This window comes from Pleuronectes platessa, chromosome 14 (assembly GCF_947347685.1).
Source record: "Pleuronectes platessa chromosome 14, fPlePla1.1, whole genome shotgun sequence".
NCBI lineage: Eukaryota > Metazoa > Chordata > Actinopteri > Pleuronectiformes > Pleuronectidae > Pleuronectes > Pleuronectes platessa.
The window spans coordinates 1,289,914-1,306,922 of NC_070639.1; the positions used below are offsets into that span (position 1 = coordinate 1,289,914).

The 17,009-nt window shown below is 40.3% G+C and overlaps 1 protein-coding gene across 3 annotated transcripts in view; it reads left to right on the forward strand.

Annotated features, from left to right (window-relative positions):
- The first annotated feature begins 12,963 nt into the window (after positions 1 to 12,963).
- The window catches only part of pde9aa (phosphodiesterase 9aa), a 107,030-nt gene continuing 102,984 nt past the window's right edge, over positions 12,964 to 17,009 (forward strand). The window contains exon 1 of one of the 3 annotated variants that reach the window (XR_008341791.1): positions 12,964 to 13,132. Coding sequence is in view for 2 of the 3 variants with exons in the window: in XM_053440161.1 (XP_053296136.1) it covers positions 13,070 to 13,132 (63 nt within the window). In the remaining variant the exon portion in view is untranslated. The remainder of the gene's footprint in view (positions 13,133 to 17,009) is intronic. The other 2 variants (XM_053440161.1, XM_053440162.1) reach the window with 2 other exon arrangements.

Below are 17,009 nucleotides of genomic sequence, written 5' to 3' on the forward strand. Positions count from 1 at the left end.
GACTTTTGAACAGAAATCCAGGTGTTGTCCATCCAGGTATGTTATTGTTGTCACTCCGTGGAGTCGAACCAGAGACCATCCAGTTGGATTTTCTGCCCATAGTCCAATTTTTCTGCCACTATTGATTAATTGGATAATGAAGACAAACTAAAATGCCATGTTGTGATACACCTGCTTGCATTTTTGGGGAAACCCTGCAGCTAACCTCCTGTAATAAGCTGCTACAGACAAAGAACCATCTACAAAGATAGTTTATGTTATATCAGTGAGGTGAGACAGTGACACCAAATGAAACCGTGACTAATTGAAAAACTAAAAAGTTAGCCACCTTACCTCTAGGCTAACTAAAGGCCGGCGCATGCTTCTGCGTTTTCACAGGCCCGTAAACGCAAGATCCCTTCCGGGCCCCTTAAGTGCCTATGTAAATAAACAGTCGACGAAGAAGAGAGAAGGGGTCTCTAAGGTCGTCTTCGACAAAACACGTTACTCCGCCTAGTGTTCTGGCGGTGAACACGCGCAATGCTTGGGGAAGCATGAATGACAACGAGTCCTGCGCTACAGTGGCGTGAAAAGCCGCAGACGCAGTTGCAGAAGCATGCGCCAGCCTTTAGGAATACATCTTGTGTTTCCAGGGAAATATACAACAGTAAAGTAAACTGTCCTGTGCCTGTAAGATGGGTCCTGCCACAGCAAGACTGAACTGCACTAAGATTTGATGCTACTTGAAGTTTTTTTGTTTTTGTATTGTCCTTGCAACTTTTGAATTCTTCTAGAAGGTAAATGTTTTCTGCGGAGTGAACTTTGTAAGGTTTGGTGTGTATGTCACTCTGGTTTTCTTATGAATTTAGATAAATGAACACGAACAGTTCGTTTGATCTTTTTTTAACTATCTTTTGTCACACTGTGACCCCGAACCCCTGTGGACTATTGCAGCCCATTTGTTCCCAGTATTATTTGTAAAAATTGTCAGATATGGTCTTTCAAAATCCTGCCCCGCCAAGTCCAGCCAAAGTGAAAATGATAAAAAATGTCAGTCCCTATTACAAAATAAATACAATAGCCCTTAAAGGGTCAGTCCACCCAAATTGTGAACATTTAATATATAGTTGTATACAGGTGCATCTCAATAAATTAGAATATCATGGAAAAGTTTCTTTATTTCGATAATTAAATTCAAAAAGTGAAACTCATATATTATATAGATTCATCACACACAGAGTGAAATATTTCAAGCGTTAATTTATTTTAGTTTGGATGATTATGGCTTACAGCTAATGAAAACCCAAAATTCAGTATCTCACACAATTAGAATATTGTGAAAAAGTTAAATATTGTAGACTCACAGTGTCCCACTCTAATCAGCTAATTAACTCAAAACACCTGCAAAGGTTTCCTGAGCCTTTAAATGTTCTCTAAGGCTGGTTCAGTAGGACACACAATCATGGGGAAGACTGCAGACTTGACAGTTGTCCAGAAGACATTCAGACAATCATTCACAACCCTCCACAAGGAGGGTAAGGCAAAAAAGGTCATTGCTAAATAAGCTGGCTGTTCACAGAGTGCTGTATCCAAGCATAGTCATAGAAAGTGGAGTGGAAGGAAAAAGTGCACAAGCAACAGGGATAACCACAGCCTTGAGAGGATTATGAAGCAAAGGACATTCAAGAATTTGGGGGAGATTCACAAGGGGTGGACTGAGGCTGGAGTCAGTGCATCAAGGGCCACCACGCCCTACACTACATACGTATCCAGGAAATGGGCTACAACCGTCGCATTCCTCATGTCAAGCCACTCCTGAACCAGAGACAACGTCAGAAGCATCTTACCTGGGCTAAGGAGGATAAGGAGTGGACTGTTGCTCAGTGGTCCAAAGTCCTCTTTTCAGATGAAAGTACATGTTGCATTTCATTTGGAAATCAAGGTACCTGAGTCTGGAGGAAGAGCGGAGAGGCACAGAATCCAAGTTGTTTGAAGTCCTGTGTGAAGTTTCCACAGTCTCTGATGATTTCGGGAGCCATGTCATCGGCTGGTGTTGGTCCACTGTGTTCTATCAAGTCCAGAGTCAACGGAGCCGTCTACCAGGAAATTTTAGAGCACTTCATGCTTCCCTCCGCTGACGAGGTTTCTGGAGATGCTGATTTCATATTCCAGCATGACTTGGCACCGGCTCACACTGCCAAAAGTACCAATACCTGGTTTAATGGCCATGGTATCACTGTGCTTGATTGGCCGGCAAACTCGCCTGACCTGAATCCCATAGAGAATCTATAGGGTATTGTCAAGAGGAAGATGAGAGACACCAGACCCAACAATGCAGACGAGCTGAAGGCCGCTATCAAAGCAACCTGGGCTTCCATAACACCTCAGCTGTGCCACAGGCTGATCGCCTCCATGCCACGCCGCATCGATGCATTAATTCATGCAAAAGGAGCCCAGACCAAGTATTGAATGCATATATATATGAACATACTTTTCAGTAGGCTGACATTTCTGTATTAAAAATCCTTTGTTTTATTGATCTTATGTATTATTCTAATTTTCTGAGATACAGAATTTTGGGTTTTCATTAACTGTAAGCCATTGTCAAGCTATCTAGTGTTTGTGCAGCTTCCCTGCTTGAAAGGGATTGGTACAGACCGTAGGAGGTTTAACTGGGTTCCACTCATGCAATGACCACACCGTTTTCCTTCTTTCATCAAAATTTAAATAAATAAATGCTTGAAACATTTCACTCTGTGTAATGAATCTATATAATTTCACTTTTTGGATTTGAAATATCTAAATAAATCAACTTTTCCATGATAATCTAATTTATTGAGATGCACCTGTAAATACATTAAGGTAGATTTATGATTTGTCCCGGTTTTGAAGTCTATCTGAAAGCTCGGTCTCTCTGCTACTACAAGTGAGTTGAATGGAAATAATTTCCATTGCACAAGGATGACAAATAACCAACAGGACAGTTGAATAGAAAACTTGTAAGTCCCCAACTTACATAAATCCTCTCTGTGGACAAATATGGTTGTCAGGGTAGAGTTCCTGTGTGATGCTCTATGAGGGCACATAGACTTGTGTAAGTCACCTTGTCTTACATAACCAAAGATTTTAAGGGATCAAGTTGTAATTCATTCTAGAAACTACTTTAAACAGTCATTTAACTTATTTCTGTCAGTTTTGTGGATTCAATATTTCCCCCCCATTATTTGTTCTGAACTTAAGGCACCAAAGTTGTATTTTTACAACTAAATTGTGCTGGGGAGGGGATCTGAAACACTATTAGTGAAAGTTATTAAAATCTTGTGGATATATTTAGCAGTGTAGATAAGTAAGGTTATTATTTGAAATACTTAGTAATTTCAGACTATGAAATAGGACTAGCAGTGAAGTTGGCACCGCTTATTTAAACCTTCTCATTAAAAAAGTGGTAGCACTGTGGGACAAAAAATAACATTTTGAAAATGGTTATTGTCTCTTAGTTTTACCATTTATTAATATAACTACATTCTGGTGATTTATTGTTTGTTTATTGTATTATAATAAAATCCCCAAAATACAAACTTGTCAATGTTATATACATGTAAATCTTAAACTCTGGGATCATTTTGTTTTGTGGCAGTAGTATTGAGATTATTATGCCTACCTGAAAAAAACACATGCTGTGTATATTTATTGTCTTTGCTGCACCTAGGACGTGTGCATTGTTTGTTGTTAATCTTTTTGCTAGACAGTTGATTTTGTTAACAAAATGTTGTCATCACTCTTAATGATCTTGGTTTGGGATACGTTGATTTATAAAGTACAGATTCTGGGAAACAAAATAAAGCGTTTTTTTCACTTAACTTTGGAGGTGATGTTTTTTATGGCTCTTTTTCCGAGCATAAAACTACAGGCTGGCTTAATCTGTCTAATTCATGGCATGGAGTGGCCTTAAGTCTCAGCTGGAGTTGGCAGGTATCACCTGAAATGGTAAGCTCCTGACAGACTGAAATCCACTCACTGACAAAGGCAGAAACTAGAAAGATTACAATGCAAAATTGCACATAAAATGAAGGAACCACCCACATTCTGTGCCACAGAAAACCACGATTGGGTAACAGTTTGTTGAATACATAATTTGCAGGGTATTGTATGATAAATATATTGATATCACCCTCATCTCTGTGCATTAAATTATTAGCCCAGTTTTTAGTTCCAAGTCTGTCTTTTTTAAATAGCCATATGCTTATTTGTATATTGAAGTGTCAAGTTCCTTCAACGGATATGATAGGGGACAAAAATCGTAGTCCTAACTTGATGTAAAACATTCATACAAATTTAGTCGAATCTATTATGAGGCTCATCTGATTCAGCCAAATCATGTTTTGTCTTTTTTAGTTCAAATTTTTTATTTTTACCATAATAGTATTTCTTTGCTTATCTGCATTAAAAGAATAACAGAAAGGACAATTTCATATTATAGCAAATTCTAAAAATTAAAAAGATTGTAGACTATTCCATAACAGTTTGTTGACTAAGCCGGTGAGGATTGCGTTAGGTATAGATACTGAAGGCTTAAGACATTGTTGGGCTGTCTTGGCTAAACAATATCCCAGCTTCGGGAGATCAATAGAACACTCCCTAACTCCACCAACCAATACAATCACACTACAACAAACACCTCCTCCTGACTGAACTTTCCATCACACAACTATGCAATCATGTAGAGCTAGTTTTCATATGTTGCTGATAATTTATTGTTTACTGTCAACTGAATTGTGGCTTATCTTTATGTGTGCATATATTTCCTTTTAACCTTTTACATTTCTACTTTACATTTGTATATTTGTATAGTTTTCTCTTTTGATTATTTTTCTATGTGCATGCTGAAGTGTCCTTGGGCAACATACTGAACCCGTAATTACTCCTGATGGCTTTACCGAGAATCATCAGGTCTGCAAGTAATGCATGAAGATATATACTGTATGAATGTGTTTGTGAATAAGTGAATTGCAAAAATGGACTGTCAAGTACTTTGAGTGGTCATCAAGACTAGAAAAGTGTTTTATAAATACAGACCTTGAACCATTTATTTCTGATTGATTTTTTAAAAGTTTTTATTTACTTTTCAGTTGCAGTTACACTGATTAATGTCACAATAATACAACAACAATGACCTTAGAATTACAAATAACAAAAGTAATAACAAACGGGGAGATAGATACCACTCTCGTTTTTGAAGCGTTTGATCCATTCTTTTCAGAGCAGCAGAGAACATGATGCATTCTTCTGTTTGTATGCAGTCGATTTTCCTAGCGTTGCTTTTATCCTTAAATGATGAGTCAATTTTGAGTATATTTCCTGTACAATGTCCAACCACTCTCTTGTTCGAGAAGGGTCACAGTTTAACCAGCTCCTTGTAATGGCCTTTTTACATGCAAGTATCAGGATTTTCAAGATATGTATCCTTCTTTTAAACTCATTTTACAGTTGTCAATCCCAGGTACACAATCCGAGGGTCTTTAGGAATCTTGTAGCATAAAATCTCATCAAGAATCTGAATAACGCTGTCCCAGAATATTTGAATTTTTATACATGACCAGAAAAAATATGAGTGAGTGGCATTCACCTGTGCACACTGTCTCCAGCATTTATTTTGCTTACCCAATTGTTTAGTTTTTAAGTGAGGTGTAGTATAGTGTATCAATTTATTCCTGCAAAAATCCTTCCATCTTTTGGATACGATGGATGTTTGCTGTGTTCTACACATGGAATATCACTCACTTTCTGAGTTTGTTAATTTCTAGTTCCCATTTTTGTTTTACATACAGAGAATTTCTTCCACTTTGCTTTTGCAAACCACTGTACAGTTTAGACACACTCTTTGAGGGGGTTTGTTTGTATGCACCTGTCAGCACTTCAATTACTTCATTACCTTCTGCTAAGATTCCTTTTTTTAATATCTGTATCGTAGAAATGCCTTAACTGTAAATATCTCAACAGATCCCCATTAACTTTAATTCACTAGATTTTGTCAAAGGTTTTAAAGGAGTTTCCCTCTAGGATTTTACATATAGATGTTATTCCTTTTCCTCTCCATATTATGTATATGTATCAGTGTTTCTCAGGGGATGCAATTGTTGCGATGATGGCTAATGCCGGGTTCACACCGGAAACAGAAGCACCGAGCAGCGACGTGCTGCGTCAACAAAAGCTGTACTTGAGGGCTTGTACTCTGCAGCCATGGTTTTGGCATCTGGTCTATTTTTTCGGCTCGCCGAAAGCATATCACGCCAGAAAACACACTGAAAATCGGTTTTAAACGCATCCCATTCTTTAGATTTTTTCCTGCTGTACTCCTGGAGATTCAAGTTCCCTGACTTTTTCCCCAACATGATGAAATTTCCCCATCTACCCATCCACTCATAGCAATACCACCAGTAACCAAAAGACAAGGATTGTTCCTAAGGCTACATACTGTGCAGGCATTTGTAGAAAGGGCTTCATTAACATAAATTTGGCTTTAAAATGACCAAATACTTTTTATTGGTTCAGCCTCAAAACAAAATTGTCTGTAAAGACAACTACTTAACACAGCAGAATCAAGAGCAGTGGAACTGGGGCTGACGATGTGGAATGAATAAAACTATTTACAATTCAAGTAATGGAAAGATATGAGTGCAGTCACATTACACACAATCCCCAACCATATGCATATTTGCTTTCTCGTGCTTTTTTACCTTCTCTGAGAATTGATGCATGTCAGTGACACCTGTAGTTGTCCACGATGTGTCAGTGCTGACATCGGGCTGAAATAGAATACAGGAGTAGCAAAACAATCAATCAATCAATCAATCAAATTTTATTTGTATAGCCCATATTCACAAATTACAATTCATCTCATAGGGCTTTAACAGGGTGTGGCATCCTCTGTCCTTAACCCTCAGCAAGAGTAAGGAAAAACTACTAAAAACCCTTTTAACAGGGTAAAAATATGTAGAAACCTCAGAGAGAGCCACATGTGAGGGATCCCTCTCCCAGGACGGACAGAAGTGCAATAGATGCCACGTGCAGGAAAACATCATCAATAATCAAAGTCTCCCGAAGGACAACCCCAACATGACATGCCAAGCAGTCCCGCTGCAAGCACAGTCCATGCTCAGCAACCATCTAGACCACGATCCACCATCCAGACCAGACGCCACTCCAGTCCTCAGTCACCGTCCACCGCCGACCACCAGGACCCATCACAAGCCACCACCGCGGTCCTGGTCCACCGCCCGTGCCCAATGCCAACGCGACACAAGGTCCGCCACCAGCACCACGATCAGCCCAGAATCCGCCACAATGGATCCACCACTGCGACCCCCGGTGTACGATCCACAAACCGCAATCCATGGTGCGGCCACAGAGGCCCTGGATCTGCGGGTGATAAAGCAAAGGGATTCCGGGGAAGGGGGATAGGGATGGAGAAGAGGAAGGAGAAGCTGGAAAGAGAAGCTCCGTGTGTCATGTGTCATAAAATAGAACAAGTAACGTTCTGGCGCACTAATTAGCTCTAACTATAAGCTTTATCAAAAAGGAAGGTTTTGAGTCTACTCTTAAATGAAAAGATGGTATCTGCCTCCCGAACTGAAAGTGGTAGATTATTCCACAGCCGAGGGGCTTGATGGCTAAAAGCTCTGGCTCCTACTCTTTTTTTAGAGAATTTAGGGACGACAAGTAGGCTTGAATTCTGGGAGCGGAGTGCTCTAGCGGGTTTATAAGGTACTAACAGCTCTTTAAGGTAAAAAGGCGCCATATTATTAAGGGCCTTGAAGGTGAGGAGGAGAATTTTAAATTCTATTCTAGATTTGACTGGAAGCCAGTGTAGCGACGCTAATACTGGAGAAATGTGCTCTCTTCTCTTTGTTCTCGTCAGGACACGTGCTGCGGCATTTTGGACAAGCAAGGCGTTAGTTAGTTTGCAGGGAGCCATCTATGAGATTTCAGATGGGAAAAGCAGATCAGCCCAAATTGCCATTGCACTGCAACTCTCATGCAGGGGCGGCTGGTCAATAGACGGCTATTAGGTGCCGCCCTCCAAAAGGAAAAAAGATGGTAGTGATATATTTCATGAGATATCATTATTGTCACATAATTTTTTAAATGCAATAAATTATACAAATCCTCAAGAAAGTTTTTCCTGCCTGCTGCCTATGAATATCATAGTCTAATCCGCTGCAGCGTAAAGCCTGGTTCAACAGAGTAGGGGTGATTTCAGCCTGGTTGAAGACAGCAGTCTGTCCGTCAGTCAGTCAGAACACACACACACACTCAGAGCGACATAGTGAGATGAGAGAAGCATTCACGTGAAGCCGCCGGTAAGTGAATTTGTTGAAGAACACTAGAAACAATGAAATACAGAGTTTCTCAGCTGCTCAATGATCAGAGCAGAAACTGCAGTTGGTTTGTATCGTGCTGGAGTTTCTGTTTCCTCATCCAATCTCCTGCTCTCTAACTGATAAACACTCATCAGTTATTAGGACCTGATTAGTACATGAAGTTTACTTAGTTTATGGGCCTGCATTTTAACGTCAAGAAAATTGAGCATTCAACATTTTGTGCTCAGTACAACACGAAATGTGACGTGAACAGCAGCACTCAGTGTTAAAGGGGACATATTATGCCCATTTCACCACAGTTGATATGGCTACTTGGGGTCTTAATGAAATGTCTAACATTTTTTGGTCAAAATACCACAAGGATAATTTAAAACAGCACCCTTTTTACCCTGTCTAAAACAGCCTTCCTCAGATTGACCAGCTTTGAAGGCTAACACTAATGCAACTTTTGCGGCGAAATGCACTTAAAACCCCGGGTATGAGTTTATTTTAAAGCGAGCGACGGAGGTGGCAACGAGCTGCTGGTGACCGTCACCGGTTCGTGCAGCTCGGGGTGCGTGGAGCACATCTCTACGGCAAAACACACACACACACACACACACACACACACACACACACACACACACACACAAGCTACTACTCCGAGAGCATTGTTCCTCCACCCCGGACCCTTGGGCTTGTGACTTACCCCGACCACAGGCTCTGCTTCTCGGCCAGATCTCCGCCTCTCACCCCGCTCACTGGCTGGTTAGCGTCCCCCCTCGGCTAGCTTACCAGCTAACACCCGCCGCCTCGAGCTGAGGAGGGTGCTGTGGCTCGTAACGTAACCCGGTCTCCTCCTCCACCATATCTCCGCCTCCGGGGGGGGCGGCTATGCCATGTAGACCGACTGTGACGTCAATTCTGGTCGTATTCCCATTCGACGCACTCTATCATATAGTTCCTTACATAGAGGAGTCACAACAAATTGCAGAGTTGTTTTTTTCCAGAGTTTTTGGGACGGTAGACATGCTAGATACCCAAATTAATGTGTAGAAGCACTACAAAAGTGGATTTTTCATAATATGTCCCCTTTAAAGTGACCAGGGGATCAGTATTCATGATCCAACCCCATTGAATAATAATTTAATACATGGTCGATGTCATCTAAATAATCCAAACAAAAAACACAACAAATGAACGTGAACTAGTTCATTTAAGGACCCACAAACTTAGTAAAAAAATAAAACTATGAACCTTAACTTGTCCATTTTCATCTGTTTGAACTGAACTTTTAACTTGTTCTTTTTAAGTGTGAACTGGCACAACAATGATTGTAAGGTTGTCATCTAGCGGCTGTGGCTGAGGGGTAGACTGGTCGTCCTTCAACCTGAAGGTTGGCAGATCGATCCCCAGTCTGACCCATCTACATGCCGAAGTGTCCTTGGGCAAGATGCTGAACCTGAATGGCCCCCCATAGAATAACAAAGTGCTGCGAATAGATGCACTATATGAATGGGTGTGTGAATGGGTGAATGTAAAACTGTACTGTAAAGAGCTTTGAGTGGTCATCAAGATTAGAAAAGCACTATATAAATACAAAACCAAACCATCTAAATCATAACCATCCCACCCTGTTTACCAAGCTGGTTACATTCACCCTCAGCCAAATGTTTAATATTTATTCAGAGCATTTTTTGTTAACAGAGCCAGAGTCCATTTTATTTATTGTTTTGGTTGTGAATGTGATATATTTTATTTATTAAGCATTTTTAATTCTAATTCAAATGTCATAGTGAATAGTCTTAAGAATTGAAAGTTCATTGCTCTCTGAAAGGGATTACGTTCTAATATAAGTTTTAAATGATGAAAATAATATTATTTATCACAAAATTTTCTGGGATAATATATCATCCAACAAAATGTGTTGGACAGTATCAAATCCAAGCAAAATTGGTATTGTAGACTGAAATATCCCTAACTGAATCGATATTGAATTGAATCAAGATTTTCTGAGTCGTAATAATAATACCCCTTACATTTTATTGATTCCGATTCAACTTATCGGTGCCCCATTTTGATCAAAAAGAGTTAAAAAAAAATAGGTCAAATGTTGAGATAACAAAAATATCTATTTGACTGGACCGATGCACAGTAGCTGTGCTTCATGTTACAATGGGGCAGCAGTGGTAACACCTTGTGCTAGACAAGCAACATTACAAAAGAAAACCCACACAACTCATCTCAGAGCCTCATCAGACATGCTCAATGTTTTTAACCCAGCTGTGTAAATTAGTAGTAACTGAGATAGAGGAAATGTTGAAACCCTTTGCCTTAAAATACTGGTGTTTAAATTAAACATTAAACAAACAGTTGTATGTGTGGATAAATAGCAGAAAAAAATGTTCCAATTTTCCCTGTTAACTAATATAACATCAATAATTGTCAACTTTAAGATCTGTAATGAAAATTAATCTCTCATATATTCTATAACACAGTGGAAATTCAACAGTTCAACCATTTGTGGATAATAACTCTTTGAGCTAATTGTAGTACATCCTATTTATATGAAACCTACTTTCATAATCCATACAAGTCATGTTAGTGAAGTTTCCCTTGAATACCAGCGAGAACGGAGTGTCGCTGCCATCACGGCTCGCTAGCCCTGGAGGTGCTAGCGAGCTGCAGCTAGGCCAAGATGAAACACTCAGACTCGACCGCAGGACATTAAACGGTGTACAGTCTTTCAGATCGATGTCGTGCGGCCTTAAATGTTTGGTGAGCTTCCTGCATGCATTGCACGTTGCCTTGTCGTTGTTGTCTTTTTTAAAGTGAAGCCATACTTCTAAAGGTCGAATTATAGTACTGCGACTGCAAAGGCGGCTGGCCACGCAGTTGCATCGACAGACTCGTTTTGGTTTATGGTTCCTCAAGGGTTGGGCGCACTGCAAAGCAATTCCCCGCCAGAACACTAGGTGGCGTAATGTTTTTTGTCGAAGACGACCTTAGCGACGCCTTCTTTCTTCATCGTTTATTTACATCGCCACTGCAGCTACTCATAGCCTTTTTCTGGCGAACAAATCCGCCCAATCAGTTACGGGTTATACAAGTGGTCATACTATCAAATCTCTTCTGCCAAACGCTCTTCTATTAGGTCCATATTCGTTCTTCTAAATCTTCAATGTTTTGTGCCGGTATTATGGGGCATGAAACCGGAAATGCGACTCCGGAAAGGATGTAGTTAGCAGACCAATCACAGCCTTGCGGGCTGCGTGAGGCTCGCGTAGCTTTGTCGTATAGTTAGAAAAATTGGCAGACGCACGCAAGCCGCAAGAGGGGGGACGCAATAGGCACGTTACGTGTCATGCATGCTTGCGTGCCTGCGTAAAGAACGACTATAAATCGGCCTTAACTTCTAGCCACATTAGCCATGCATGCTAAGTAAAACATGTTGGTATATGCTTAAAACACATAATGACAGGTTAACATTTGTGATGCCTATCTTCTGGACACTCAGACATTTTGGTAGAGCCCTCCAGATGTTTATGTTGTTTGCTCTCTTAACTCTTGAGGATGACCTTTGACCTCGGGTGTTGTCTCCGACCATCTGGTGGATGGATGCAAATGGAATGTTTTGACCAATGTGTCTATATGTTCGGACACAAAAACGTGCCCTTATTTAGTCAAACATCCCATAAGGGGACGTCATTTACCTGAAGTCAAGGGTGGAACCAATACACAGAAGCTTATATAACTGTATGTAAGACCCCCGAACGTCAGATTTTCACCATTTGGCTGTGTGATGTCTCCGGGTTTCTAGATGCCCGTCCTGACCTGTGAAACTTCTGTGTAATAAACTTTGTTATACTGAAAGTAATAGGTCCTCGGAGTCCTTCCTTCATCATCAACAACTTCTACAATAAAATCTACCTCTCGGCTACATAGAATATTCTATAGCGTCTAGACAAATGGACAGGCTGTTGCGTAGTCCGTGACGTAGACACGTAGGAAGGTCCTAGCAGATACATACTCCCTTTACCGAATCCAAATGGTTCAGAATACTGCTGCACAGAAGTTAAGTACAATCAAGAAATATGAGAACATTCCTCCAGTATTTTAAAATGTACAGTGGCTGCCTCTTAATTCTGCACTGAAAAAGAATATAATTATGAAGCAATCAAGGATTCAATATTAACCCCATATGTGCCATATGAGCTTTGATTATTGAACGTAGGGTTACTTTAACTATACTAATGAATTGCTTTTGTTTTGAAAATAATTATATAACTCATACCTCATTTGCACCTGGCATTAAAATTCTTTCTAAAACAGGTGGTTACTACCGAGGGTTGAGGCAGCACGAAGCACATGGGACACAGCTCCGTTTGAAATATGTATTAAGATCAATTCACACACTTTAATACTTCGCACCAGTATGTGTGCACATGTGTTTTTGAAGTGACTGAAGAGTAGGCGGGACCAGTGTGCACAGGCTTTAACAGATGAAGCCCGATAGCGAGGTGACAGAGAATGCGCAGACCCTTAAGAAAGAGCTACTCTATGTCTTTGTGTTGAGAGACAGACTGGCGGGCTAAATGTCGGACCGCTGACTCAGTTTTCACCTCCTGATTTTTGTTTTTAACGACGGTTTGCGTAGGACTGGAGCGGCGGCACGGAGCCCGAAGCAGGAACCTCACAGTCACACGGTGACGCCGTGCAGACGGTCTACTATGGGCTCTGCTTCCTCCTCTTATCGGGTCATCCACCTGGACGTGGATGGCAGGATCCAGAAGGTACAAAACATACAGAATGGGGGTTGGATGTCACTGTCATACAACAAATGCAATTTATCTTAGTCATCTTGTAGGCACTCAATCATCTAGATAATTTAAAAAATTTGATATCTTATCTAACCTTAGAAAGTAGGCATTTTGAGATAACAAAATATGTAATATATATATATAAAACGTCATTATTTAGAATATAAATATTAATGTTGTCAATATTGAATAATTCAATTTGATTGGAAATTGTTTGATATATTTAGGTTGTGTTATTAGGCTATTGATTTCATAATCTACAAGTAATGGTTATTGTTTTTAAAGTACCAAGTAAATATATAGGGTTATCTCACTTTTTGTTGCCCTGCAAACAATATCTCTCAACTGTAGCAGCCTGATCGGTAAAATTACCAGAAATATATAGGTAAAACCTTGATAGACACCCTGAACAGCAGTCATATGAAGTCACCTAAATTAAACTATTTAAGGGCTACTGTTTGTCTGAGGGTTGAACAAATGAAACGAATAAAACATCACAGAGTTGCTTTAAATCCACAGCATGCACAGTGGAAATCTTGCAGCTCTCATTTGAATTGCATAAATATCTAAATGCTCAACATTTCAGTTCTTATGAGATCAACCTGCCTGATACAAGTAAAACCATGAAACACTGGACATTATTCTTCAGTTTTAGTAAGACAAAGCAAGAATTCCCTTGCCAGCATATGCAATAAAAAAAAAATTGGAATGCCTTCACACACCACACCACTGCTGTTGAGTCATTATTACTCATTGACAGTGAAGGGCAGTACATGGTCTTTATTTATATAGTGCTTTTCTATTCTTGATGACCACTCAAAGCGCATTACAATACAGTTTTACGCACTTTTCTCTGTGAGAAGGCTAGGATTGAACCACCAACCTTCTGGTTAGAGGAAGACTGGTCTAACTCCTGTCACACAACCACCCTGAAGTGAAAACATTGAAATGTTGAGAGTTTTCACTGTCCATCTCCAGAATGGAGTTTGTGAGACAGAGAATGTCAGAGCTCTGTTGACACTGACAAACCAATGGAGGAGGGACAGCAGATCATAAAAGGCCATATAATGAGGTTTATACCTCACCAGCACTTTGCATTTATTGTGTTGTGGCTCTTTTATGGAGTTCACAGAGAGTATGTAGCTGTCCGCTGCACAAAATACATGTAATTTCCTCATGCACACAATTTCACAAATTGTAAATAAAAATCCAGCAGGGTGAGAGGATTAACATTTGTATAAGGGTCATATGGCTTTATGTTTATCAAGCAAGGATGTTTTTTTTAACTGTCTTGGAAACTGGAAAAGATACTAGCCAACATTTTATGCCCAGTATAGTTCAGTGCTAAGGCTACATTTTGTTTTTTTATTGGGGCCGAGCACCGAATGGTGAGAGGCCCTACTGAAATTGTAAGGATTTTTATTAGGGCTCGAGCACCGAAATCGGTGGGAGGCCCTATTGAAATTGAAACTATTATTATTAGGGCCCGATCACCTCAGGTGGGAGGCCCTATTGAAATTGAAAGGATTATTCTGAGCGTTTTTCAACGTGCTCAAAAAGTTGTAAAAGTTTGCAGTAAATTAGAAATGTGTGAAAATATATTCTGGAGTATTTTGGAAATGGGCGCGGAAAAATGGCTCAACAGCGCCACCTACGCGAAAGCCCCTCATTTAGCATTCACTGATCCTCTCAAAAATGAGGATCGTTGTGTGGCATGACCAGATGCACTAAAAAGCCTCAAGGAGCATTATGAAAAACGCAACAGAAAGCCCGCCATTTTGGATTTAGTGGCCATTTTGGTCATATTCCATATTTTTACTTTGATGTACTTGTCGTAGAGCTTTCATCAGATCAACTTTAAATTTAGATGAGTGTCATCACAACAAGATTGAGATCGTGAAACACGAAATTGCTGTAACTTCAGTGTTCATGGTTCTATCTCACTCAAACTACATGTGTGTAACAACATCCCCCCCTTGAAGATATTCATATGGTTTTAAGGAATGGGCGTGGCAAAACAATTGACTAGCGCCCCCTAACGGGCAGCCCCGGCACTACGATTGGCCTACATTTACAAAAATCAAAAGGGACATGTGTCTTTTCATTACAAACACATAAGTATATTGGATACACATGCTAGACCAAACAGGAATTCCGCCATTTTGGATTTAGTGGCCATTTTAGCCATATTCTACATTTTTACTTTGATGTAGTTGTCGCAGAGCTTTCATCAGATCAACTTCAAATTCAGATGAGTGTCATCACAAGATTGAGATAAAGAAGATTTAGGGATTTATTTTCCGTCACACCGTGTGACCGTGGCGTGGCGTCAAAGTTTGGTTACACGCCATCAAAACACGGGTATCTGTATCTCAAACATACACGGTCCAATCCAATCCAAACTAGACATGTAAGACAGGAGTCCCGGCCTAATGACATCTACATAGAAATTATTACTTTCAATAACAGCGCCCCCTGATGGCTACAGGAAGTGACATGTTTTATACTTTGATGAACTGCTCCTGGCTGCTTTACAATATACAGCTCAAATGAGCTCAGTCAAGTCATTGGTTGATGGTCATTATTGTGACATTTCCTCAAACCGTGTAAACATTGAGGTGCGGCGAAGGATAGTCCTTCGCCAAAGAACACGATGTTGTCATAACTCCACTCTGCATTGTCATATCACTACCAAACTTCTGTCACCTGATCAGATTCCAAGCCTGAACAGCTCTATGTGTCAATATTTCCTCAGTGTCATAGCGCCACTTACTGATTCGCCATGAAACAGGAAGTACTTTGTTAATCCACTTTGCATTATCCAACCGGCTCCAAACTACTGACCTACGATCACAATCCTGATCTGAACAGCTCCATATATGAATATTGGTTCAGGGTCATAGCGCCACCTACTGATCAGTGTGAAAATTTAATTGTGGAAACATTGTCCAATTGACCCAAAATTGCTCATGCTACATCAGAGTGCCTACTTGAACAGATCTATATGTCTGTGCATAATAATAGTGATGGCGCCACCTACTGGCAACAGGAAGTAGGCGTTGTGCTACAACTGTCATTCGATGTACATAAAATGTTCACTATTTGATAGCGTGGACCGTATTGAGCAATTAGCAGGCAAGGATCGATATCGCGTGACGGACGCAGGAACTGAAGCGTTTATCCTCGCCACAGAGTGCAAAACGCATGCAACGCGGAGACGGGCTCTTTGTCATCGATCGCTCTCTCCACCGACCGCAACAGGCTTCAACGTGCGAGTGCTCGGGCCCGCAAGTGCTACAACATAGCCCTAGTTTTCTCTTTATTTTACTTAAATCTTCTGGTCGGGTATGTGTTTTTCCAGGAATGAGTGATTGCATTTGATGCCTCACCACCAGCTAAACCTGCTGTGTGGACTGTTAATAATATTGAGTTTTTTGTCTCATTGGTTCAGTAGTCACTTGCTGTGAGGCTGCTTAGATCCTGTCTATGCTGTGTAACAGACTTGGCTTTGGGTTTTAACAAACTACTTTTAGGTCATAGTTACACACTGAAGGTCAAATGCAGCAATATGTCTATGTAATAATGAAGAATCTGAACAAAAATCAAGGGAAAGGATGTTATTGAAATCAGTCCCAGCATTTTAAAACTCGAGCATGGATATGTTTGGCAATGGATATTAATGTGGAGAATGTAATTAAATAAACACTGTGATTTAAATCCTACCAAGGACTGCAACTGCTGTATAACCAAAAAGTAACACAACGCATGTTTACCTTTTTTCATCAGTAAAAGTGCACTCAAGTGTTGTAGGGCTGTTATTGTTAACTAAAAGACATATATTTCTTTCAAT